Raw genomic sequence first — 26,973 nt, forward strand, 5'->3', positions numbered from 1 at the left:
AAGAAAGCCTGGAATAAAATTTTGGACACAGAAAAAAATTCACAAGGTATGATTGAAAATGACGAACAGAATATATCCGAAATTCTCGGTATGCTAAAAGAAGTAGATTGCCACGAATGTGATGAATATCGATGATGCAGATCCAGGACACCGAATCATGCGGGACAGCGAGATTGTAAACGTCGCCGCTGATAAAGATGACGCCGCCAGCATCTCATCAATCAGTGCTCCAGAAAGTGAAGATGAAAGTATGCCACCACCTTCTGAGGCGTTCACTTGTTTAGATACTGCATTGCGATGGTTTGAAACCTAAGATGAAAGGGACCAGTTTCAGATATCTGTAATGAAAAAAGTACGTGACTTAGCTGCTCGTAAGCGTGTAGGCTTGCTTAGACAGACCAAAATAAAGGATTTTTTTAAAAATGTTAATTTTGTATACTGTGTGTATTGTTCATGCAAAATGCGTATGTAATATGTATATATTTTTGTTTAATGAACTGTGCAACATACTATATATTCCTACTGAAGTTGCCTTTGTGTGTTACTTTGTACTTTGTAATACTAAAAGAGATGCCTGTTTTTATGAATAAATTTACTGTACAGTACTTCTTTTTGGCAAATAAACATGTACAGTTCGATTATCCGAACAAACCAGTTTTCCGAACACCCATGTCCCCCAATTACTTAGGGTAATCGGCACTCTACTGTATTTGTAAAAGTATAGACAGTGCAAATTAAAATGTCCTGTGGTGCCTCTCCTTCTGGAAGTCGGCCCGTTTGACGTCCTACCCCGCTTAAGTAGTGTTTAAGCCTAGGGACCGATGACCTCAGCAGTTTGGTCCCATAGGGGCTCAGCACCACCGTATCAGCCATCAGTAGGGATTGATATCGTAAAGTGTTACGATCACGCAGGAAGTCTGTCTCTACGTCTACCTACAGATTACCGAAGTTATCGCAAGTAAATACGGTACATCGGAGCGTCACAGGGACTAATGTTGTGTCGCACCGCCGGTATTCATCGCACACGGTTGGCTGTTATTGCGTCGCGTGCTGTAGGCGTCGGCATTGAGACTGAGGAGTGCTGCAGGCAGCTGATGAGACAGAAAACACCTGCTCCACTGGGGGACGGCGGGCGACACGGCACGCAGGCGCCGTGACGCAGACCCTGTGTCTCCGTGTGATATCAGCGGCGTCGGTATTTAAGGCGGCGGCAGCGGGGCTGCGTGTGTACACGAGGTCTGCGTTCGTCGCCCGCCATGGCGCCTGCTGCCGCCAAAGTGTTTCTCTTCGCGTTCGTCGCCTGCCTGCTGAGCGCCGCCGTCTCAGCTGTGGCTTACTACGACTGTGGTGAGTAGCCTGTCCGGGGACGTCAGATCCGGTGAACGTGAGGGCCGTAACATGGTGCTTCGACGACCAATCCACCTATCTTGAAATATGCTATTCAGTACCGCTTCAACTGCACGCGAGCTATGTGCCGGACATCCATCATGTTGGAAGTACATCGCCATTCTGTCATGCAGAGGAACATCTTGTAGTAACATCGGTAGAACATTACGTAGGAAATCAGCATACATTGCACCATTTAGACTTCCATCGATGAAATGGGGGCCAATTATCCTCCCTCCCATAAAGCTGCACCATATATTAACCCACCAAGGTCGCTGATGTTCATGTCGCAGCCATCGTGGATTTTCCGTTGCACAATTGTGCATATTATGCCGGTTTACGTTACCGCTGTTGTTGAATGACGCTTCGTCGCTAAATAGAACGCGTGCAAAAACTCTGTCATCGTCCCCTAATTTCTCTTCCGCCCAACGTTCAAAGTCGTCGCCATGCAATTTCTGGTGTGTAATAATATGTTGATGTAGCATTCTCAACACCGACGTTTTTGAGATTCCCGATCCTCGCGCAATTTTTCTGCTACTGATGTGCGGATTAGCCACGACAGCAGCTAAACCACCTATTTGGGCATCATCATTTGTTGTAGGTCGTGGATGACGTTTCATATGTGGCTGAACACTTCTTATTTCCTTAAATAACGTAACTATCCGGCGAACGGTCCGGACACTTGGATGATGTCCAGGATACCGAGCAGCATACATAGCACACGCCCGTTGGGCATTTTGATCACAATAGCCAAACATCAACACGATATCGACCTTTTCCGAAATTGGTAAATAGTCAATTTTAACACGGGTAATGTATCACGAAGCAAATACCGTCCGCACTGGCGGAATGTTACGTGATACCACGTAATTATACGTTTCTGACTATTACAGCGCCATCTATCACAAAGCAAAAAATGTGCTCCTGCCAAAACATTCATATTTCTTTACGTACTACACGAATATGTAATAAAAAAATGGGGGTTCCTATTTAAAAATACGCAGTTGATATCCGTTTGACCTATGGCAGCGCCATCTAGCGGGCCAACCATAGCGCCATCTGGTTTCCCCCTTCAAGCTAGGCGAGTTTTGTTCTTTGTAGTTTTTTCGTTTGATGCTTATTTCGTGACATATTTGGCCCGGTCACTATCAATGGACCACCCTATGTATAAAAAAAAGTCTGACTAACTCAGTTACTGACTGATCATCGCCCAGCCCAAACCACTAACATTTGCAGAAGATGCTGATCTTGAACTAGAGGCGTAGTTTAAGTACAGATTTTTCGAAATTCCACCCCTAAGGGCGTAAAATAGGTGATAAAATCTGAAATATGGAAAGGGTTTGTATCTTATACTGTAGACATCGGTTAAGAAGCGATTGTTCGAAATTACACTCCTAATGGAGTGAAGAGCGAATGAATGGCTTTTTGAAAATACGTCGCTATAAAGGCAATTTGGAGCTAGAACTACCAAATTTGATATTTAGTTTCTCCATCAGAAATTAAAAAAAATACCTGTTTCAGCACTTTTGGAAATTCACCCACCGAGGGGGTAAAATAGGGGGTGAAAATTTTTATGAAAATATTTCATTAGATTAAAAAATTTTTGAAGGTAAATCTATGAAAATTAGTATTTCACTTCTCAGTTACAAATAAAGAAATTTGTGTTAGGGGTTGAAGTTTTTAGGGAAATACCCACATAAGAACGCAAAAGGCATTGTTAACAAAAGCCTTCGACTCCAGCTACCAGAATCGCGTTTTGCTGGGAAGTATATTCGGTAAAGACCATGCTTCTAAGAGCTTATTTGGCGTGAAGAGATTAGAAGGAGTTGCAATATGTGAACAAAATACGAATTCCATTAGATAAAAACCAAAAAACTGTGTAGACCATAGACCGTACGCGAGCGAAGTAGTGGGAATTAAGCTAGTTCGCAGAATGTGAATATTTCTGTATAGGGACGGGTTATTCCTGTAACCGAAATTGCAAATCTGAAGATGGTTCTAGAGGAACCGAAACCGGTCATGTGAATAAACATTTTATGCAATCAAGACGGATTATAAGTAACATTGTAAAACCACTGATTGCGGTCATTCCATCTGACATTATGTTTGTTTTTGCAAAGTGTGTACAAGTAGTGGTGCAACACAAGTGGCTGCGAAATACGACATCTTAATTGTGGTCACAAAAAACTGAGAGCGGCTGGAGATGCGTTTCACGGCTTGCGAATAAAAATCGCTTTCAAACGCGACAGAGATTCCTGCAGTCAGTGAATGAAGGTCGATACCAAAATGTTAGCGAAAGTGCGACGGAAACTGCATACGATGAACATTTAGACTTGGCTACCTGGCAAGAGACCATTGCTCGCACATAAACGTAATGACGACAACAGCAAAATTCATTGGGCAGCAAGAATAGATGACTGGTTTTCTGGACACTCCCAAGCCGTAATACTTCTTGACTGGCCTGCAAAATCAACTGTCACTCATAGGAAATCTGTGAGGCATGTTGGAAAAGTGGATAAAACTGCATCTTCAGCATCCCTACATTTTGGCTGAACTGCGTGATCAAATCCTCAGCGGGTGGCTTAACATGTATACGACGTAATTGCTGAACCTTGTGTGACTCACTTGCTAACCGAATCCAAGCGGGCATTACGTCCAGTGGTGGAATTACACGATGTTAAATGATGTTTGTAATGATTTATCCAGGGGGACTACTTTTTTGTCCGTTGAGCTCGTATGTAAGAGAAACGTTAGCAGATTCACTGATTTTACAATGAGCGTTATTTGCAAATCCGCCTCTGTTTCCGAGTTACCAGCGTGTGTGACTCTCAGACGCAGCTGCCACTACGTTTTCTTCGATGAGATGACTGGAACGAAGTGCACTCAGCCTCGTGATGCCAAATGAGGAACTACTTGATTGAGAGGTAGCGGCTCCAAGCTCTGACCCAAGCCCCCACCCCCCGTACGGCATCCGCGTGATGCCACAAAGCAGAAGATGACACGATCTCCGGCCGACGTCCCTCGAGCATTCAACGACTGATCGCGTAGTTTAGGTTAGTTTATTATCTGTCACGTATGGTTTACACAGAATGAGTTAGACCACGAAGTAAATCAGCATGGCTTCAGAAAACATCGCTCTTGTGCAACGCAGCTAGCTCTTTATTCGCACGAAGTAATGGCCGCTATCGACAGGGGATCTCAAGTTGATTCCGTATTTCTAGATTTCCGGAAAGCTTTTGACACCGTTCCTCACAAGCGACTTCTAATCAAGCTGCGGAGCTATGGGGTATCGTCTCAGTTGTGCGACTGGATTCGTGATTTCCTGTCAGGAAGGTCGCAGTTCGTAGTAATAGACGGCAAATCATCGAGTAAAACTGAAGTGATATCAGGTGTTCCCCAGGGAAGCGTCCTGGGACCTCTACTGTTCCTGGTCTATATAAATGACCTGGGTGACAATCTGAGCAGTTCTCTTAGACTGTTCACAGATGATGCTGTAATTTACCGTCTAGTAAGGTCATCCGAAGACCAGTATCAGCTGCAAAGCGATTTAGAAAAGATTGCTGTATGGTGTGTCAGGTGGCAGTTGACGCTAAATAACGAAAAGTGTGAGATGATCCACATGAGTACCAAAAGAAATCCGTTGGAATTCGATTACTCGATAAATAGTACAATTCTCAAGGCTGTCAATTCAACTAAGTACCTGGGTGTTAAAATTACGAACAACTTCAGTTGGAAGGACCACATAGATAATATTGTCGGGAAGGCGAGCCAAAGGTTGCGTTTCATTGGCAGGACACTTAGAAGATGCAACAAGTCCACTAAAGAGACAGCTTACACTACACTCGTTCGTCCTCTGTTAGAATATTGCTGCGCGGTGTGGGATCCTTACCAGGTGGGATTGACGGAGGACATCGAAAGGGTGCAAAAAAGGGCAGCTCGTTTTGTATTATCGCGTTATAGGGGAGAGAGTGTGGCAGATATGATACACGAGTTGGGATGGAAGCCATTACATCATAGACGTTTTTCGTCGCGGCGAGACCTTTTTACGAAATTTCAGTCACCAACTTTCTCTTCCGAATGCGAAAATATTTTGTTGAGCCCAACCTACATAGGTAGGAATGATCATCAAAATAAAATAAGAGAAATCAGAGCTCGAACAGAAAGGTTTAGGTGTTCGTTTTTCCCGCTCGCTGTTCGGGAGTGGAATAGTAGAGAGATAGTATGATTGTGGTTCGATGAACCCTCTGCCAAGCACTTAAATGTGAATTGCAGAGTAGTCATGTAGATGTAGATGTAAAGATTCCTATGTATGAAATATCCCGGAAAAGCCTTCAGGTAACTTTGCGGTAGCTTTCAACAACACCATAAGTGATCTCCGTCAATGCAATCGTAACGGGAGTGAATCAGACGTAGGACAGCAGCTGGTAGGACGGAACCTGGATGTACGTGTAAGAGTGTGCAAAAGCAGAATGAAAGCCCTTCTACATGTCAAAACACTTGTTTTACCTGGTCGGGAATCCCGCACATGTATGTGCCACATTTACGAAGTGCTGATTGCCTGGCTCTCAGCGCAGCCCCTCGAAACATAACCACTGTTAATTTTTACTTGTTATTACGACGGCCCCCTGAGAGTCAATGTACCAACGAGATCACATTCGCTCTTCAGGGAACAACAATCAGTTACTATCCTGCAAACGAATCGATGTGTTCAACTATAATTGTGATCCACTGCCGACGTGGGGCTACATCATTTCTTAAGGTTGACCCAACAGCCGAGCGATCTAGGGCGCTGCAGTCATGGACTGTGCGGCTGGTCCCGGCGGAAGTTCGAGTCCTCCCTCGGGCATGCGTGCGTGTGTTTGTCCTTAGGATAATTTAGGTTAAGTAGTGTGTAAGCTTAGGGACTGATGATCTTAGCAGTTCCATACGACTTCACACGCATTTGAACATTTTTGACTCTTGAAAAACATTTGACGACTCTAACAGCATATTGTCCAACTGCTGGCTTTAAGTACACTTAGCATCAAGAAACTTAAAGGTGACGCATTTTTAATCGTTGGTTGTGGAAGGAGTTTGTCCTTGCACAGCAATCTTTAAGCGGCAGATATTTCTGAAGAGCAATATCGCTAGTTTCAATTTGGAGACGACCTCACAACATCACTTCTGAATAGGAATTTCATGGAATGTATAAGTCGACTTGCGAAAAGCCTAGAGACATCTTCTCCACGTAGCTCCTCGAATAAAATACTGCAAGAAAAAGGGGCTCTACTATTTTCATCAATAAATCGTCTGGCATCTCATAAGTCCATGATTTGGGCTAGACGTAACATGAAATATCAGAGAGTTACATTAGATGGAGTATTAATAGTTTGAATTCACTTTCATTTCCCTACAAGGAAAGAATGGTCATAATTTAACTTCTCCAAGGAAGAAAGTTCAAAGTTTTACGTTCCGTGGACTTTATCGCCGCCTTCAAAAGGAATCCCTTACAGGACAGAAAATATTTGTCATAAGCTGTGCCGCGCAACTTCCTGACACAGGATTTTTTTTGGGTAACGACCATACGCTCCTTAATGAATGTGATCTATATTAGATGAGTAGTTCCACTCACTGTACTGTCATCAAAACTGCCTACATAAACTTTAGAGAACAAAAATTAGATAAGAACTGGGATAATAAATTTGCCATGAACTGCTGTGAAAAATTTTAATCGGTAACTGTTGATGAAAAGCATGGAAAATAAGAACCAGCCGAGCCAGACACGAATCTGAAGCTAGATTCTGCCGAATATGAGTATAGCTCCAGAACCGCATCCAGACTTTTATTAAAGATCCATCACGTTCATACCCCAACTTAGCCCAATCTACTGGAGGAAAAAATTCGTGTAGTCGCAAATTTTTGTACAGTGGTAGAGGGGAGTGTCATGAAAAGCATACTAGAAATCCTGGCCAATGGGGCGTTATCGTGGGAGGGCGGTTGGAGGGGACATGTAAAAGTCACTTTTTAGGTATTTCTTGACTATCTCGAAAACCACACCTCCTGGCGAAAACGGTTCGCAGTACAAAATTACACTACATGGAATTTACTATTCATTTTTTCCTTGGCACTAATAGTTTCGCCGCCCGCCTGGTTGCCCGTGCGGTCTAACGCACTGCTTTCCGGGCGGGAAGGAGCGCCTGGTCCCCGGCACGAATCCGCCCGGCGTATTTGTGCCGAGGTCCGGTGAACCGGCCAGTCTGTGGATGGTTTTTAGGCGGTTTTCCATCTGCCTCGGCGAATGCGGGCTGATTCCCCTTATTCCGCCTCAGTTACACTATGTCGGCGATTGCTGCGCAAACAAGTTCTCCACGTACACGTACACCACCATTACTCTACCACGCAAACATAGGGGTTACACTCGTCTGGTGTGAGACGTTCCCTGGGGGGTCCACCGGGGGCCGAACCGCACAATAACCCTGGGTTCGGTGTGAAGTGGCGGAAGAGTGAAGTGGACTGCGGTAGTCTTCGTGGGGTTGCGGACCACTGTGGGTGCGGCGGGGACTGAGCCTCTCCGTCGTTTCTAGATCCCCGGTTAACAAACAATACAATAGTTTCGGCGTTGCAAGGGATGGTTGGCTGTTTGTTTTAGGTTAGGGGACCAAACAGTGAGGTCATCGGTCCGAACGGAACAGCGAAGGATGGGGAAGGAAGTCGGCCGTGACCTTTCACAGGAACCATCCCGGCATTTACCTGAAACGATTTCGGGAAATCACGGAAAACCTAAAACAGGGTGGCCAGACACGGGTTTGAACCGTCGTTCTTTCGAATGCGAGTCCAGTGTGTTAACCACTGCGCTAACCTTGCTCAGTGCAGTGGATGGAAAAACCGCACTTTAGTGTTTTAATGGTGCAAAATTAACGTTTGTTGTCAAATGAAGTGTGCTAAGAACAAATATTCGATGCTTGTACCACATTTACGTGCAGTAGAACCGTATTACGGGATAGATTGTGTCCCGCGGATGTGCGCTATGGAGGGCGGATGGAGGTCAGATGCGTAAGGGAAGGCTCTTCGCCGAATTGTGCTCATGCACTTCCGTCCTTTGTAAGTTTGCAAACCGAAGAGCAAGCAGGGTACTTCACGTTAAGAATCAATGGCGATGCTGAGTGCACACACTCCCACGGGATGTATATCTTACACTAAGTGTGTTACTCTACAACGATTGCAGACGTGAGATACTGACAACGCTACCACATGAAAAGGATATGAACAGATTCTACATATATCTCTGCACACTATTATACACTGCTACAGTGAAAATTGTTTCTTAGTCTCCTTTAACGTACTTGCACTCTTCTTTCGAGAAAGGCGAATAAGTCCACCACAAACGCTGCTCGCCTTTCGGTTTACAGACGGACTACACTGAAGAGCCAAAGAAACTGGTACACCTGACTAATATCGTGTAGGGCCCCAGCGAGCACGCAGAAGCGACGCAACACGACGTGGCATGGACTCGACTAATGTTTGAAGTAATGCTGGACGGAACTGATACCATGAATCCTGCAGGACTGTCCGTAAATCCTTAGGAGTGCGAGGGGGTTTTCCCTCGTTCTGTTTGGGAGTGGAACGGGGAGAGAAGATGCTAGTTGTGGTACGAGGTACCCTCCGCCACGCACCGTATGATGGATTGCGGAGTATGTATGTACATACAGATGTAGATGTAGCACATTGCAAGGCATCCCAGATATGCTCAATAATGTTCATATCTGTGGAGTTTGCTGGCCAGCGGAAGTGTTTAAACTCAGAAGAGTGTTCCTGGAGCCACACTGTAGCAATTCTGGACGTATGGGGAGTCGCATTATCCTGCTGGAACTGCCCAAGTCATCGGAATGCACAATGGACATGAATGGATGCAGGTGATCACACAGTATGCTTACGTACGTGTCACCTGTCAGAGTCCCAAACTGCACAGGCCCCACACCATTACAGAGCCTTCACCAGCTTGAACAGTCCCCTGCTGACATGCAGGGTCCATGGGTTCATGGGGTTGTCTCCATACCCGTGTACGCCCAGGCGATGCGTAAAGCTTTGTGTTGTGCAGTCATCAAAGGTACACGAGTGGGCCTCCGGCTCCGAAAGCCCATATCCATGACGTTTCGTTGAATGCTTCGCACAATGACATTTTCTGATAGCCCAGCATTGACATCTGCAGCAATTTGCAGAAAGGTCGCACTTCTGTCACGCTGAACGATTCTCTTCAGTCGTCGTTGGTCCCACTCTTGCAGGGTCTTTTTCCTGCCGCGGCTATGTCCGAGATTTGATGTTTTACCGGATTCCTGATATTCACGGTACACTCGTGATATGGTCGTACAGGAAAATCCCCACATCGTTACCTCGGAGATGCTGTGTCCCGACGCTCGTGCGCCGTCTAGAACACCGTGTTCAAACTCACTTGATAACTTGCCGTTGTAGCAGCAATAACCGATCCAACAATTGCGTCATACACTTGTTTGTCTCTTATAGGCGTTGCCGGTCTCAGCGCCGTATTCTGCCTGTTTACGTACCTCTGTATTTGAATACGCACTCCTGTACCAGTTTCTTTTGCAGTCGGAGGTCAGATCTCATTTAACCTGACAACTGTTTCGATTTGGAGAATGACACAGTGTATATCTCCCCAGAATATCCTGTCTTATGAAAGCACTCAAAATAATTTCACTGAGCTCGGTCGACATCGCGGTCATTAGAGACGGAGCACAGATTTAGATTAGGAAAAGATGTTTGAGAAAATCGGCCGTGTTCTTTCAAAGGAACTAGCCCGGCTTTCGCCTGAAGCGATTTAGGGAAATCACGGAAAATTTGAATCAGGATGGCCGGAACCGGGTTTGAACCGTCGTCCTTCCGAATGCGACTCCAGTGTGCTAACTGCTGCACCATTTCGCTCTGTAGGTTTTAAGAAAGTTATTGTGAAAGTACGTTCCTCTAAGTAATGACTGAGAAGTGCATAATTTGCAAGTGTGATGTTGCCGTTCGGCTATGTAACGTTGGTGGGGATGGGGTTGAATTGGTAAATGTTGCACCATGCTCATGTCTGTTGTTGAGTGCAAATTGTAAAACCATGTAACTATGCTCTAGTCCCTTGATGTTGAGTTACTGACTGACCAGAAAAAGCACTTTTCTTTCTCACCATTAGTTGTGTTAGAGGAAGACTGCATAAATCTCTTCCATTCAGAAATTACTGCTACTTGTAGAGTGAGCTACTCTAAGTGGAGCCACTTAACACTTATCTCGCATTGTGGTGTCAATATGTCTGATCGAATAAGACTGATCATGTTTAAATCTAGAACAGTAATCTGTCATTATGCATTACTTGATTTGTGTTGAAATATCTGAAGTTCCGTAACATATAGGTGATTTCTGTTGCAGCGGGACCCAAATAAGCCACTGTGCCTCTTCAGGCGTTGAGAGATACTTAATACCCCTAAGGTGCGAAAAGTAACGCAGCCATTGATACTGTCAAATACATATTGATAGCATGTTACACTTTCGACAGGCTTTTCAGTGTGGTAGAAAGTTGACAGCTCCAGCGGTTGAGCTTTTTTATATGATAGCTCAGTCACAACCGCAAATAAGTAGTCACTTAATAAACTGAAAATAACTGCAATATACGGACACGTGCTCAGTGAAGTTATTTTGTCTACTCACATAGGAGAACTGGACAGAAATGCTGGGAAGCTATGTCTGTTTGCAAACTGAAAAGCAATTTTTTTAAATTTTTGTTACGTTCCTATGGGAGCAAACTTCTGAGGTCATCGGTCCCTAGGCTTACAAACTACTTAATCTAACTAACTTACGCTAAGGACAACACACACATTCCCAAGCCCGATGGAGGATTCGAACCACCGACGGAAGGAGCCGCGCGAACCGTGGCAAAGCGCCCCAAACCACGCGGGTACACTGCGCGGCAACTGAAAAGCGAGCAGCACTACAGCTGGCGTACAGAGTGACTAAGAATCAGTTTCGCTCTAGCATTGTGGAGAAGTGCAGTAGAGAGGATTTGGTTTTGCCTGCACGCTTTTCACGTTCCAGACTTATGAAGGAGGAAAGCGCATGACCACAAACCGGCGACCTACCTTCTCTCACGCTTCTAACCTCCACCCCCACCTTTCCACTCCGTTACACTCCCAGAACACAATATACCCCTTAATAACGTTCTACTGAGCTCATATGGGAACAAAGTAATCACATTTGTTCTTAACCCACATTAGTCAGCAATATACATGAATTTTACACCGTTAAACCAATATTTTCAATAATTTTTCCATTCCCTTAACGCAGAAACTATTAGTCCTTGATAAAAATGAATAGGATCATTTTGTAGGAAATTTAATATAGTTTGCTTTTGTACTGGAGAACATTTTCCGTCGGAGCAGCGGTTTTCGAGATAGTCAAGAAAAAAATAAATAAGTGACTTTTATATGACCGCAACCCAAACCGCATCCTCACGCCTCACAAGGAAAGATTTTTAGTACCTTGTTCATGAGACTCTCCACTAGTGCTGTACAAAAATTAGCGACTACACAAATTTGTTCCCCTAATTTTCCTTCGTTTCTTAGATTAATTGCATAAGTTGCAGTCAAAGGTATTCCTGTGCATTTATTTTAGTGTGCATCTGCAGCTATGAATTATTTACTCATCCGTTTTTCCCTCACGTAAAGGAAATGACAGGGTTTTATCATTTTTACGTTTAGTATAATACACCAGTTGCAGCACTATCGCATCTTACTGATAAGCCTCGTCGAGATAAAGACGACTGAAAAGAAACAGAAGAATTAGAGCTTATCACACCACCGGCAACGAAGTTGTAGGACACTTCCAGGAGATTAACTGAAAGAGGAAGGGGTCTACAGTGGCCGCATCAAAACAGCCATCCCTACATTCTCCTGACGTTACCGAATGAAAACGGAAGGCCATTCCTTCCCAGCACAATCATACTTTCTTAACCTCTGCGCTAACTTACTTCTTGTTTTACTCAAGACAAAATTACAATGCCCAACAAAAGACGTGGAGCACCCAGAAGAAAAGCTCAAATGTCAATGTAACTTGGTTGGTTAATTTGGGGAGCTCATTGGTCCCATCGGATTGGAGAATGATGGGAAGGAAGTCGGCCGACCTGAAGCGATTTAGGAAAATCACGGAAAACATAAATCGAGGTCGCCTGAGGCGGGTTTGAACCGACGTTCTCTCGAATACGAGTCCAGTATGCTAACTACTGTGCCACCTCGCTCGGTCAGTGTAACTCAGTACCGGCTATGTAAACGATTAGAGTTGCAATTCTCTTAATAATTGGCAACCAATGCTGTACAATCAAAATAAAGCCATGAGATGTTCTAATAATAGAGTCATTTGCACATCTCATGACCTTATTGCGATTGTACAACATCGGTTGCCAATTATTAAACAAAAATGATCGCAAGCCTCAGAGGTGATTTTATGTCCTGTATATCATCTTGCAGTTCTCTGTCATAGGTAGAACAGCCACCATAGTGCATTTGTGTCGCTCGTGTGTAGTGTTGTTACCAGGCCTCATATGGCTTATAACTGGTGTTAACAGCGTCAGATGTTGAGAGACAGTTGTGGAGGACACAGAGATGACACATACACGCGTGAGACAGCGTTGTCAGCGCCCAACAGAGTTTGAAAGGAGTGTCATTGTGTATCTTCATTTGTCGACTGGTCGAATCGTGCAGTATACAGATTTGTGGGGCATAACGATGTGACAGTCATCCGGTGTTTGATTTCATAGGAAAGTGAGGCTAGACATGCTCGGCGTCAAGTTTCCGGCCGACCACACCTGATCATCACAAGGGAATATTGTCGTATTGTGCACCAGTAACACCGAGGTTTCACTATCGTACCTGCCATTCGGGGATAAGTAATGGACTACCTGACACATTCCATGTCATCCCACTCTATTAGCCACAGACTAGGAGCATCCGAACTGGGCAATTACCATGTCCTGGGCCACCGTTAGCACCGCAACTGAAAACGGCTGCAAATGGAGCGGTGCCGTGACTTGGAGGCACAAACTGCTCATTAATGGCTTCACATGTCGTTCAGCGACGAGTAGTGCTTCTGGACGGCCCTGAACGAATATCATCGGCAAATACGACCGCCACCTGAGGAGACAAGGTGGCATTCTTCCAATATTTTGTAGAGGTACAGCGCATGGCGTCATGGTGTAGGCAGCTACTGGCTTTAACTTCAGTTCACGATTACTAATGATTAAGGGAACATGTCACGGAAATCTGTGTCCTCGTATGTTATCTTCCATGTGACAGCATCATGGCGCCATTTTTCAACGGGATAGTGTTCATCTACACATGACACTTGTCGCTATGAGCTGTGTGTGATGCTGACGTACTTCCGTGTGTAGCAACATCCACAGATTTTTCCCCAGAAGAACATGTGTTGACCAGCTCGGGCGTCAACTCCATCCCACACCTGTATCCAGGTTATCAAGGACCAGTTACAATAGTTTTCGGCCAACTAGTCTCACTAGAGGATGCAACCTTCGTAATCGAATCAGTGTATGCGTCCAGACCAGAGCGGGTGCTAGATTAAGCTGATAAGTGGGCTCATACTGCCAAGTGCTTTGTAAATTTGCCTTGATTGTGTGATCGCTGAAATCAAAACAAATACCCTCTCAATCAGTGAAGCTTAATTTCTGTTTTTTCTCCCCTTCTGGGTGCTTCTCTTTTTTGTCAGGCAGTGCATTTTTCGTCCTGAAACAAAACCCTGTGCTGCGTTTCCGCAATATTCTTCTTCAAGCTAAGCTATGCACAGCAAGGTATGCAAGAGAGCTTTTGTAAGGTTTTGAAAGCAGGAGACAGTTACTGGAAGAAATGAAACTGTGAGTCGTGTTTCGATAGCTCAATTAGTGGGATCACTAACCGAGAAAGGCAAGATTACGGGTTCTATATTAGGGTCCAATCCGGCACACAATTTATATCCGTCAGGAAGCTTCAGATACCAGTACGTTTCCTTCGAAAAATCTTGTATCGTTTTAAAGACAGATTACCAACAAATGTGAGTCTGGATATGTGCTGAATTAAGAAAAGTCCGCACTAAATACATTGGTTAGTCCCATTAGTCAAATTAGTAACGCGATCTAACAGCAAAGAGTTTGTAGAAAATTACCTAGAAAGTGAACACAAATTTTTTGGGCAACGATTTACAATGGGCATAGGATCTGCAAATTGAATTTAAGTGAACATGAACAGTCGGATCAAATATCTCATCAAGCGCAAAGACATGTAAAGCAGAGTGACTTATAGCCCTGCGCACTGCGGGGGGTATATCGATCCAGTATGGTATAATTACTCACAGATACAAGGCATCGAAGGCGCACATTTTTGCAAAATAAACCACTACGTCTGCGACAACAGTCACATCTACTTTTTCTGCTAAATCGCAAGCAAAGGTATGAAATACAGGGTTCTGCGACTACAGTCACATCTACCTTTTCTGCTAAATCGCAAGCAAAGGTATGAAATACAGGGTGGTCATAAAGTCTCCATCCATACCCAAAATCCATTGCATGCATTTACGAGGATTGGAACTTAAATAGTGACAACTATTTATTCACAACCGATACAAAAAAGTTACATGTTTGCACCTGCTACTGTCCTTCAAGGCAGTCACAAGCGGTGTGTAGAACCCATTGTCAGCGACGTGAATGGTGTAGTATACCGTTAGCAGAACCTGTTCTGTTGATGGTGCGAATGGAGCGATCTACTGCCTGTCGAATCTCTGGAGCCGGCCGGAGTCGCCGTGGGGTTCTAGGCGCTACAGCCTGCAGCCGAGCGACCGCTACGGTCGCAGGTTCGAATCCTTCCTCGGGCATGGATGTGTGTGATGTCCTTAGGTTAGTTAGGTTTAATTAGTTCTAAGTTCTAGGCGATTGATGACCTCAGAAGTTAAGTCGCATAGTGCTCAGAGCCATTTGAACCATCTGAATCTCTGGAACAGTTCTGAAGCGAATTTTTGGACAACATGGTTGTGGGGATGAAGCAGCGATTAGTATGATTAATCAATTATTCAAAAGCAGTCTTAATCGCATTTGTTATTATTTTACCGCCAACCGATTTCAACTCGACGTAAGGGGTCATCTTCTGGGTTTTTACACTGTGAAATTATATATATCCGTCAGAAAGATTCCATTATACAACATCTAAAATTACGTGAATTTAAAATATGTTACTCATTGGTCGACTGCTGGTGGTGTCACTCCTGTCTACATAACGGCACGAAACTATTCGGGACTAACCCTTCGTATGGGCTTAAATAGCGTCCTGAATTCACGTGAATAGACGGCAACACCTCCGGCGGCGATCAACGGCATTTAATACAGTTTATAATATGTAATTACTAGCGACCTTGGTTTAACATAAGTTTAAGTGACAGTAAATAATAGAAGGACCGTCTATTCACGGGATCTCAGCACGCTATTTAAGCCCATACGAAGGGTTAGTCTCGAATAGTTTCCTGCCGTTATGTAGACAGGAGTGACATCACCAGCAGTCGACGAATGGGTAACATATTTTAAATTTACGTAATTTTAGCTGCTGTATAATGGAATCTTTTTGACGGATATTTATAATTCCACAGTGTAAACGCCCAGAAGATGACCCCTACGTCGGGCTGAAACTAGATGCCGGTACAATAATAATAAATGCGGTTAAGAATGTTTCTCAATAATAGATTCTGAAGCGAATCCCACGAAGTGGTTCCTTCATCTTCGGAATCAAATCAAAGTCACAAGGACTTAAGTTCGTGGAGTACGGTGGATGGTACAGTACTTCCCAGTCCCATCAACCAAACGAAGCAGCCACAGCTTGCGCTGTATGCGCCCGCGTATTGGCGTGGAGAATGATGGGTGGGTTGCGCAGAAAGTGTCGCCGCTTCTTTCGCAAAGCTGGTCACAGGTGACGCTCTAAAAACGAACAGTAATACTGTGCACTGACGGTCTGCCGTAGAGGAATGTAATGCGTTAGGATAACACCATCACAGTCGTACACGAGAATCACCACAACTTTAGACCGCTCCATTCGCACCATCAACAGAACAGGCTCTGCTAACGGTATATAATGCCTTCCTCATCGCTGGCAACGGGTTCTACACAACACTGGCGACTACTTTGAATGACAGTAACAGGTGCAAACATGTAACTCTTTTGTATAGGTTGTGAATAAATAGTTGCAGCTATTTAAGTTACAACCCTCGTATATAATATATCAATATAATCCATCTGTTTGGTAATGCAGCCTTATTCACTTATAAAGGAAATTTTAAAAACCAAAGCGAACAAGAACAGACATCTTGTTAATTGTCCATAAGTTCCAAAGAACTTGAAAAGTTGCCGATGAATCTCGTGCATGGAGACGTCCTATATCACAAGATGCTGTTCAGTGACTCAGAAAACAATCGAAAGAGGTCTGAGTGAATCAACTCGTCGTTTAAACAACAAGTTAGAAGTGCCAAAATCGATGATTGCCGAAGTTTTACATTTTACACTAAGAGAAAAAGTGTACCACCATCAACTGGCTCACGAATTAGACCACAAAGATTCCGCAACTTGGCACGCTGCACGTTACGATGCGATAGGAGCTGCACACAACGAACACCTTTATGCATCGCATTTTGTTTACTGATGAAGCCAAATTCCACGTCTGTGGAGAAGTTGAGAAACAGAACTGCCACATATGGGGAAACGAACCACCTCACATTACCATTGAATGTCAAAGAGAAATTACTGGAAACACAGCTTCAGCAAGAAGACGCAGCTGACACTGTTGTGTTCCGTCAGGGTGGAGCACACACTCTTTTTGCCCTCGTAATAAAAGAACACCTAAATTGAAGATACGCCGACGGGTGAGTAGCAGAGATCCTGCAAGACTGTGGCCATCGCGTTCACCTGATTCGACGCCGTTGGTATTATTTTGTTGGACATGAAGTCAAGGGCGTACAAAGCTAAGGTAAGGGATTGCCAGAATCTAAATGCTCCAGTCCAGGATGCAGCATCGTGTATTTCACAAGGTATGCTTGAAAATGTACTCAGGTCTGCTCTTCAAGCGAGAGAAGCGAGTAATATCTCAAAACGGTCGGAGGCAATGTTAAAGTGCGATGAACATTAAGTATTGACAGTGAACATACATGCTTATTATGTAAATATATCCATTACTTTTTTGGAAATAGATCGAGTCTTTATGACCACCTTGCCGAGCGAGGCGGCGCATGGAACACATGAAGCCCGCGTTCACTGTGAAGATTAACAAGGTCCTATTGCAAGCGTGCTCAGCTTGAACACAGACAAGCCACGCATCATAACCTCACAGTACAGCAGAAAGGCAACCAGTGGCATCCGCCTCTCAAGACCTCCAACAAGTGAAAGCAATAGTGTGCCCTCTTCAAACTCACTTCCCAGCATTCTCAGCGAGGCGGCCTGTGAGTTGTTCGGCCGACACAGCCGGAACTCAAAGAACACTTTCTGAATACCTCTCAGGCTGATCCATAGCTTCGACCATAGATACTAGTAGACTGGCCTTGCTGTGTAGAAGCTATAGGGCTGGTGTGGCTGTAACATAAGCCACGGGACTGTTGGCAAAACGTGGCGGGATTTCAAATCAGCGGTCTGCCATCCTATGTTTGTATCGTATTTTCTCCACATTTCTCAATTGACTGCCAAACGCTTCCAACAAAAATTACTTTTATATTTGCGAAAAATTATGCCAGAACTATATTTGATCTAGATTTGTTCACAGTACCATTTATAAAATCTAGCAAATACATCAAACGCCACTCTGGTGGGCAGTGGGACGAAATTACTATAAACTATCAATTAAAGTAAAATGTCGTTAAAATTCTTTTAAACAGTAAGAGTGGGCTCGTGTCAAAACTTTAAACATTGGATTCGCCGCACTTTGAGCTCTAGTCACTTATAAAAGAAAATGGGATATGGGAATTATGTAAACTATAGGTGCCAAAATTGTCGACTTTAGAAGCAGGTCCGTTTTAGAGGACTCTACTTCAAGTGTAAAAAAAACATATAAAAGTCACTTCAGCAGATTTCAATAAACGCATCTGCACTATCATAGAAACACTTACACGTGAAATGTAATGCCATTTCCCCCGGCAAAACGCTGAGTACAGCCATACGCGCAACACGAAACAACCATATTTTGCCAGCATTCACGTAACTTCAGCCCAGAGATGTTGGAGCCACGAAAATGACGTCAGGGCCAGTCTATTATATTTACGGTCGAAGGTCCAAAGATATTTAAGTTGTTTGGAATCGATAGTAGGTGCAGAACTGCATTTTTGCACTAATCCTGCGGCAGCTAGAACAAGAAATAACTGAATTGTAAAAACAACAAATCAAATATTAAAAGTTGCAACGTAACAGCCAACTTTCAACCTCACGTATGATTTCCTCTTGCTACAGTTCGAACTTCTTCTGCGATTCTAATGATCTCGTCCTCGACGGGACATTAAATCCTAACATTGCATCCATCTTCTCATAAACAAGACGTTATTACGACCAATTCTAGAATCGAAAATGCTTTACACAGATTTTACGTACATAAATAAGTTCTTTGTGGAACAAACATACGTTGCTTAAGGAATATGAATTTTATTGGATGATTTTTTCCACTCACACTTCTAGCATTAAGTTGACGTACATAAACTAAGAAAAAAATTACAGACAAGCTTTAAGTAGGAATTCTGGTAAAAACATCGTATGTACTGGATGTTCACGTAAGATTCATTGAATCATAATTTTTTTATCGTTATGCATTGTATTCAGGCAGTGGCAGTCACTGTATAGTCTACAAATAGTATTATCAAACAAGAAACGGGCTCAGTAAGTGTCAAACTACAGACGCAACGATGTGGCGCAGTTTTAACCCATTGTTCGCGCCTTTGGGAGGGATGTGTTAAGCAAACAGTCAAACGAAATACCTATTGCAAAGCTAGGCTAGAGGCATTCGCATAGCAGTACCAGCAACGACGAAAGTCATTTTATTATACCGTGGTAATAGAGTTTGTCAAAATCGCAACAAAACTAAAATACACATGAGAATTTTTTTCCTTCAGTCAGAATTTTTGCATCGGTGATCGTCTATGACAGATTAAAATGGTGTGTCGCACTGGTGTTTGTACCTCAAACCTTTTGGGGACAGTGTGGTCCCAATTATGTCATTTGAGCATGCCACATGGTCCCACACTGACATAAAGAATAAAACAATAAAAATAAAATGTATAAAAATGGACTGCCAACGGCCTCGCCGCAGTGGTAACACCTGTTGCCCGTCAGATCACCGAAGTTAAGTGCTGTCGGGCTGGGCTAGCACTTGGATGGGTGACCATCCGGTCTGCTGAGCGCTGTTGGCAAGCGGGGTGCACTCAGCACTTGTGAGGCAAACTGAGGAGCTACTTGATTGAGAAATAGCGGCTCCGGTCTCGGAAACTGACATACGGCCGAGAGAGAGGTGTGCTGCCCACATGCCGCTCCATATCCGCATCTAGTGACGCTTTGGGCTGAGGAAGACACGGCGGCCAGTCGGTGCCTTCATGGCCTGTGTGGGAGTAGTTTATTTTTTGTAAATATGGACTTTCAAAGAGCAAAATAATCTTCTTTCGTCACATATGAAATCTTCTAAATCTTGCTGACAGTGTTAGTTCTCAACCATTTCACGGGTGTTTCCGATAGTCCGAATCCTGTTAGCTGCCATGTATTTGTGGGAGTACGAGTGTGGTCCATTCTAGCTGAGACGTAATTAATCAATACTGACCTGTGGCACTTGATATAAGTCTAGTGCATTTTTCACATTTTTCATGAAGTCGAACATCTCCGCAGTATGTATGTGTTGAACGGTTTCCTCCTGCCTAAGCTGCGTAGCTATCAATGGCATTGACCGCTCGATTGTAATAACTTCCTTGATGGATGAGTGGCACTAGTATTGTCTTTGGCGGCGGGTTTTCGTTCGTGGCTGAAGAGATAAACCTCAATCCTTGCCTTTTCTCTACCAGCGCCTGCACGAATTTACAGCGGCCAACATTCAGAGGCGCAGACTGGAAAGGAAGTGGAAAGTATTATGCACAAAGCTGATTTACTTTGCTGATTGTTTTCTGTTGGTCTTAAGATCCACTAATCTCCATTCCGTCGCAATATTTTTAAATTTTTAAGTCGAACAACCACATCACGATAGAATTATCCTTATAGGACGAAAATCAGTAGATGTGACGTACATGTGCCGACAAACAATGACTACAGTTTCATTAAAATTGAAGGACTTTTCAAGAGAGAGAGAGAGGGAACTTCACAAATAACGCGTTGGTCCACCTCTGGCCCTTATGCAAACAGTTATTCAGCTTGGCATTGATTGATACAATTGGTGGGTGTCCTCCTGTCCAACTGGCGCGTTAGATTGTCCAAATCACGAATTGCTTGGAGGCCCTGCTCGTAATGCTCCAAACGTTCTCTTTTGGGGAAAGGACCGGCGACCTTGTTGGACCAAGCAGGGTTTGGCAAGCGCGAAGGCAATCAATAGAAACTCTCACCGTGTGCGGAATGGCATTATTTTGCTGAAATGTAAGTCTAGGACGACTTTCCGTGAAGGGCAACAAAACGGGGCATAGAATAAATATCTTCTACATACCGCTGTAGTTCAAGGGTGCCGAGGATGGCAATAAAAGAGGTCTTGCTATGAAATGAAATCAGACACCACACCATCATTCCGGCTGTAAGGAGGGCATCAGTCACGTTAGTATCCCACAGCTGTTCAGGGCGTCTCCAGACACGTCTTCTCTGTCATCGGGGTTCACTCCGAAGCGGGACTCATCACCGAGGACAATTCTACTTCAGTCAATGAGATTCCATGCACCGATGCCTAGCGAAGCTTCTAACTGCATGCAATCAAAAGATACAGCCATATACGTCACATATTTTGATACAAACTCAGTCATCAATACCTACAAATGAACTACCTACATAAAGTGAGACGATTACTGAACTATATGAAACAAACGTAAATTAGTTACAAACTACGGAGTGCACACACTTTATTCAACATGTTAAAGTCATTATGGATATTCGGATTTAGGTTATGACATGTTCGATACGCCTGCCATCATTGGTGATGGTGCGCAGACGAACAGCGAAATTCTGCATGTCCCGCCGAAGTGTCGGAACATCGATGCTGTCGATGACCTCCTGAATGGCCGTATTCAGCTTGGGATTATTGCTGTACACCTTGTCTGTAATATGTTGTTGTGCCCTTCAGTCCAGAGACTGGTTTGATACAGCTCTCCATGCTACTGTATCCTGCGCAAGCTTCTTCATCTCCCAGTACCTACTGCAACCGACAATCTTCTGAAACTGCTTAGTGTATTCATCTCTCGGTCTCCCTCTACGATTTTTACCCTCCACGCTGCCCTCCAATACTAAATTCGTGATCCCTTGATGCCTCAGAACATGTCCTACCAACCGATCCCTTCTTCTACTCAAGTTGTTCCACAAATTTCTCTTCTCCCCAATTCTATTCAATACCTCCTCATTAGTTATGTGATCTACCCATCTAATGTTCAACATTCTTCTGTAGCACCACATTTCGAAAGCTTCTATTCTCTTCTTGTCCAAACTATTTATCATCCACGTATCACTTCCGTACATGGCTACACGCCATACAAATAATTTCAGGAACGTCTTCCTGACACTTAAATCTATACTCGATGTTAACAAATTGCTCATCTTCAGAAACGCTTTCCTTGCCATTGCCAGTCTACATTTTATATCCTCTCTACTTCGACCATCATCAGTTATTTTGCTCCCCAAACAGCGAAACTCCTTTGCTACTTTAAGAGTCTCATTTCCTAATCTAATTCCCTCAGCATCACCCGATTAAATTCGACTACATTCCATTATCCTCGTTTTGCTTTTGTTGATGTTCATCTTATATCCTCCTTCCAAGACACTATCCATTCCGTTCAGCTGCACTTTCAGGCCCTTTGATCTCTCTGTCAGAATTACAATGTCATCGGCGAACCTCGAAGTTTTTTATTTCTTCTCTCAATATACAGATTGAATAACATCCGGGAGAGGCTACAACCCTGTCTCACTCCCTTCCCAACCGCTGCTTCCCTTTCATGCCCCTCGACTCTTATAACTGCCATCTGGTTTCTGTACAAATTGTAAATAGCCTTTCGCTCCCTGTATTTTACTCTTGCCACCTTCAGAATTTGAAAGAGAGCATTCCAGTCAACATTGTGAAAAGCCTTCTCTAAGTCTACAAATGCTAGAAACGTAGGTTTGCCTTTCCTTAACCTATTTTCTAAGATATTTTGTATAATGTATTTTCTATAATATATTTTCTATAATCTATTTTATTAGATAAGTCTTTAATGTAGCCCCACAAAAAAGGAGACGCTTTTTTTCAGATCCGGAGAATATGGCGGGCAATCGAGGCCCATTCCAGTGGCGTCTGGGTACTCCAGAGCCAGGATGCGGTCCCCAAAGTGGTCCTCCAGGACAAACACTCTCCGCCTTCCATGAACCACATCTTTTCGAAATCAGCCTCACTTTGGATAATGGGGATGAGATCGTCTTCCAAAACCTTAACGTATAGTTCGGTAGTTAGCGCGCCATCAAGGAAAATCGCACCGATTATTCCGTGACTGGACATTGCACGCCACACACTCACCCGTTGAGGGTGAAAAGACTTATCCGTCGCGAAATGCAGATTTTCAATCCCCCAAGTGCGTCAATGTTGCTTATTGACGAACCCATCCAAATTAAAGTGGGGTTCGTCGCTAAAGCAAACCAGACAATTCCCATTATACCCCTTGGCCAGCCGTGCAGTTGCAACATTCTAAAGCAAACCGTTCAGAAGTTATGACGATTTTATTTCGTGTAGTTGAATAACGGCCACCCCGTACATGTGGAGCCTGGGAGACTAGTGGTAAATTGCGTCCCGGGCAACGGAGAGGTAACGCGATCGAATCACGGTCGGACAACGGATTTTTCAGTCTCGGTGTTAACCTAGCCTTCACCCCTCAACGATGTGAGGATTCGGCAGAAACAAAATGTGGCTCGAATTCCATGTAAACTGTGACTCCCCTTTCCCCGGTTGGAGAACTGGGGCAGGTTAGAGACCTGCAACTCGCCGATGCGGCGTCCAATAGAAAGACTTGCACCAGCATCACTAATTATGATTGTTGCCTATACGCGTCATTAAGTTTGTGCGTAAACTCAGAGCTCGACTCCTATTCGCACTTCTCGGTTTGTATATACTAATTCTTACTAGATTATATCTAGCATTCCACGCAGATCCGTGTTACATCCAATTTCTGAGGTTTTACACATTTTTTGTGTATTGTGAGGACATATATCGCATGCGCAATAAACGGGCTTATACAACACTTGGTTATCTAGATTCCAGTTCCGTAACATTTCTCACATAGCTCATAACTACCCACTGTTAACATCTTTATACTCTAATGAAGCCTCTCAGTTCGTCCATGAAATGATTGAATGCGTTAAATTAGCCCTTATCGAATCAAAAAGTAAACGTTCGAAATAAAAATTAATTATAAAAGTAATGTTAATAATAATTTGGCAGTATATGGAGGTTACGATACTTGTCACTGTATTATTGAATTTCCAGCTTGAATAGTGATACTTCTGTATCAGATGCCAGATATGAAAGAGGTAGTATGGTAGTTTTCCTATTTGCAGAACATACAAACTAAAACTAGATACATTATAATGTTAACTGCCTTTGCTCACCAGTTTTAAATTTTGAACAACACCGTAAACATTATGTTACACAATGATTTCGGCTATTCTTAATGACACGAGAAGGTAATTCCATTCCAGTGCTCCTCATCGGACGTCAGAGTGTACTAGAGTGCTCCATTTAATTTAGTTCCTTATATGTCCCATGAGTCATATTCGTGGCAACTCGTCGTGATGTGACACTTGTCACTAGGATGACAAATGGGACACGTTTTCTCTGAAAGCATAGCTGTACGCTGGCCATTTACATAACTGTATTTTTTTAAACTTAATCTACAACAAAAATGTCGTAAATGTAACCCAACCATATACATATTATCTGCTCAGAAATTCATCTAAAGAGTACGAGATATCAAGCCGGTAACTGTTACATGGCATTAAACCCCAAGACCCCATAATTATTAGCATGGTGCATAAATTCGTTGCGTTTTTGTTTTGCATGTTGGCACTCCGGTTGCTGTGAGTTTATTTATCGAATGTCAGTTTTTAGTTGTAGTTCACTATTGCTATTTGAGATTATATATTGCCCTTTGGAGATAACGAGTGGAGCTGTGGGTGCTAGAAAATGGAGTGCCAAGTGGAGAAATCGTAACATTTTCGACATATTCTTTTGTTTGAGTTCAAAAGAGGTGTGACAGCACCGGAAGCAGCTAGAAACATTTGCGCGGTGTAAGGGGATAATGCCACTGGACAGAACATGGAAAGAAAATTGTCTTCTCGTTTTTACGTTAGTGACTCTCTACGTTAATCCACACTGTTCCACGTCAGTGTACTCCAGAAATGACAAATGTGATGATTCCACCATCGTGCGACATTTGTATGCAATGGGAATGGTTGAAAGATAGGGTGTATGGTCACCACATCCTGCAAGCCAAAATTACAAAAATCAGTGGGTGTCATATGTGCATTTGCAGTTTGGTCGCCATCGATTGGCTCGTGAACAATACCCATCGTTCCTATCCTGTAACGTTACTAGTGACGAGAAATCGTGTCTTTATGCTAATTCAAGGAAAAGAAAGGAATGGTTGAGGCCACACAAAGCAGTAACTGCCCATACAAAGACCTGTGCTCATGCACAAAAGATAATGTCTTGCATCTGGTACAATTACTACTGTGTGGTACTACAAATTACTTCGCTGACTTGTTGTCGCCACTGCTGACATTTATTAACAACAACTGAGGCGTCTTGCAGACGCAGTTAAAGAACAACAACCAGGAACATTGCGTGGTCAAAAGTATCCAGACACTTGGCTGAAAATGACTTACAAGTTCGTGGCGCTCTCCATCGGTAATGCTGGAATTCAGTATGGTGTTGGCCCAACCTTAGCCTTGATGACAGCTTCCACTCTCGCAGGCATACGTTCAATCAGGTACTGAAACGTTTCTTGGCGAATGACAGGCCATTCTACACGGAGTGCTGCGCTGAGCACAGGTATCGATGTCGGACGGGCCTGGCACGAACTCAATTTTTCCAAAACATCCCAGCGGTATTCTATGGGATTCAGGTCAGGACTCTGTGCAGGCCAGTCCACTGCAGAGATGTTATTCTAGTGTAACCACTCGGCCACAGGCCGTGCATTATGAACAGGTGGTCGATCGTGTTGAAACATGCAATCGCCATCCGTGAATTGTTCTTCAACAGTGTTAAGGAAGAAGGTGTTTAAAAAAATCAATTTAGGCCTGTGCTGCGATAGTGGCACGCAAAACATCAAAACAGCATGAAAATCACGACCACACCATCACATCACCGCCTCCGATTTTACTGTTGGCACTACACACATTGGCATTTGACGTACACCGGGCATTCGCCGTACTCACACCCTGGCATCGGATCGCCACATTGTGTACCGTGATTCGTCACTCCACACAATGTTTTTCCACTGTTCAAGCGTCCAATGTTTACGTTCCTTACACTAAGCGAGATGTCGTTTGGCATTTACGGGTGTGTAGTTTATGAACAGACGCTCGACCATGAAATCTAAGTCCCCCCCCCCCCCCCCGCCTCTGTCATAATACTTGCAATGGATCCTGATGCAGTTTAGAATGCCTGTGTGATGGTCTGGAGAGATGTCTGTCTATTACACATTACGACCTCCTTCAACTGTCGGCCATCTCTGTCAGACGAGGTCGGCCTGCACGCTTTTGTGCTGTACGTGTCCCTTCACGTTTCCGCTTCACTATCACATCGGAAACATTGGGCCTAGGGATTTTTAGGAGTGTGGAAATCTCGCGTACAGATATGTGACACAAGTGACTCCCAATCACCTGACCACGTTCGAAGTCCATGAGTACCGCGGAGCGTCCCCTTCTGCTCTTTCACGATGTCTAATGACTACTGAGGTTGCTGATATGTAGTACCTGGCAGTAGGTGGCAGTACAATGCATCCAATATGAAAAAGTATATTTTGGGGGTGTCCGGGTACTTTTGAACACATGGTGTATGTCTGCGAGAATGGAAGCTGTCATCAAGGCTAAGGGTGGGCCAACACTATATTAAATTCCAGCATTATCGACAGAGGGCGCCACGAACTTGTAAGTCATTTTCAGCCAGGTGTCCGGATACTTTTGATCACATAGTGTACGTAGACTTAATCAGACCGCAGGAAACAAGACACGAGAACTAACAATACCCGTGCATGGTTTATATAGTAGGATTTAGAAATAAAAGTAGTCGCGTTAAACCCTCTTTGATATCTCTGAAGCGCTACTTTGCAGTCTGTGACAATCGATGAGAGATTATACTGGGTGTTACAAAAAGG

At 43.8% G+C, this 26,973-nt stretch overlaps 1 protein-coding gene across 1 annotated transcript in view; it reads left to right on the forward strand.

The window, feature by feature from the left end:
- Window positions 1–1,206: 1,206 nt before the first annotated feature.
- LOC126337818 (uncharacterized) overlaps window positions 1,207–26,973 on the forward strand; it is a 96,794-nt gene continuing 71,027 nt past the window's right edge. The window contains exon 1 of the mRNA XM_050001501.1: window positions 1,207–1,347. Coding sequence (XP_049857458.1) covers window positions 1,257–1,347 — 91 coding nt within the window. The 5' untranslated portion in view covers window positions 1,207–1,256. The remainder of the gene's footprint in view (window positions 1,348–26,973) is intronic.

The sequence above is a fragment of the Schistocerca gregaria genome, chromosome 1 (assembly GCF_023897955.1).
Source record: "Schistocerca gregaria isolate iqSchGreg1 chromosome 1, iqSchGreg1.2, whole genome shotgun sequence".
Classification (NCBI taxonomy): Eukaryota; Metazoa; Arthropoda; class Insecta; order Orthoptera; family Acrididae; genus Schistocerca; species Schistocerca gregaria.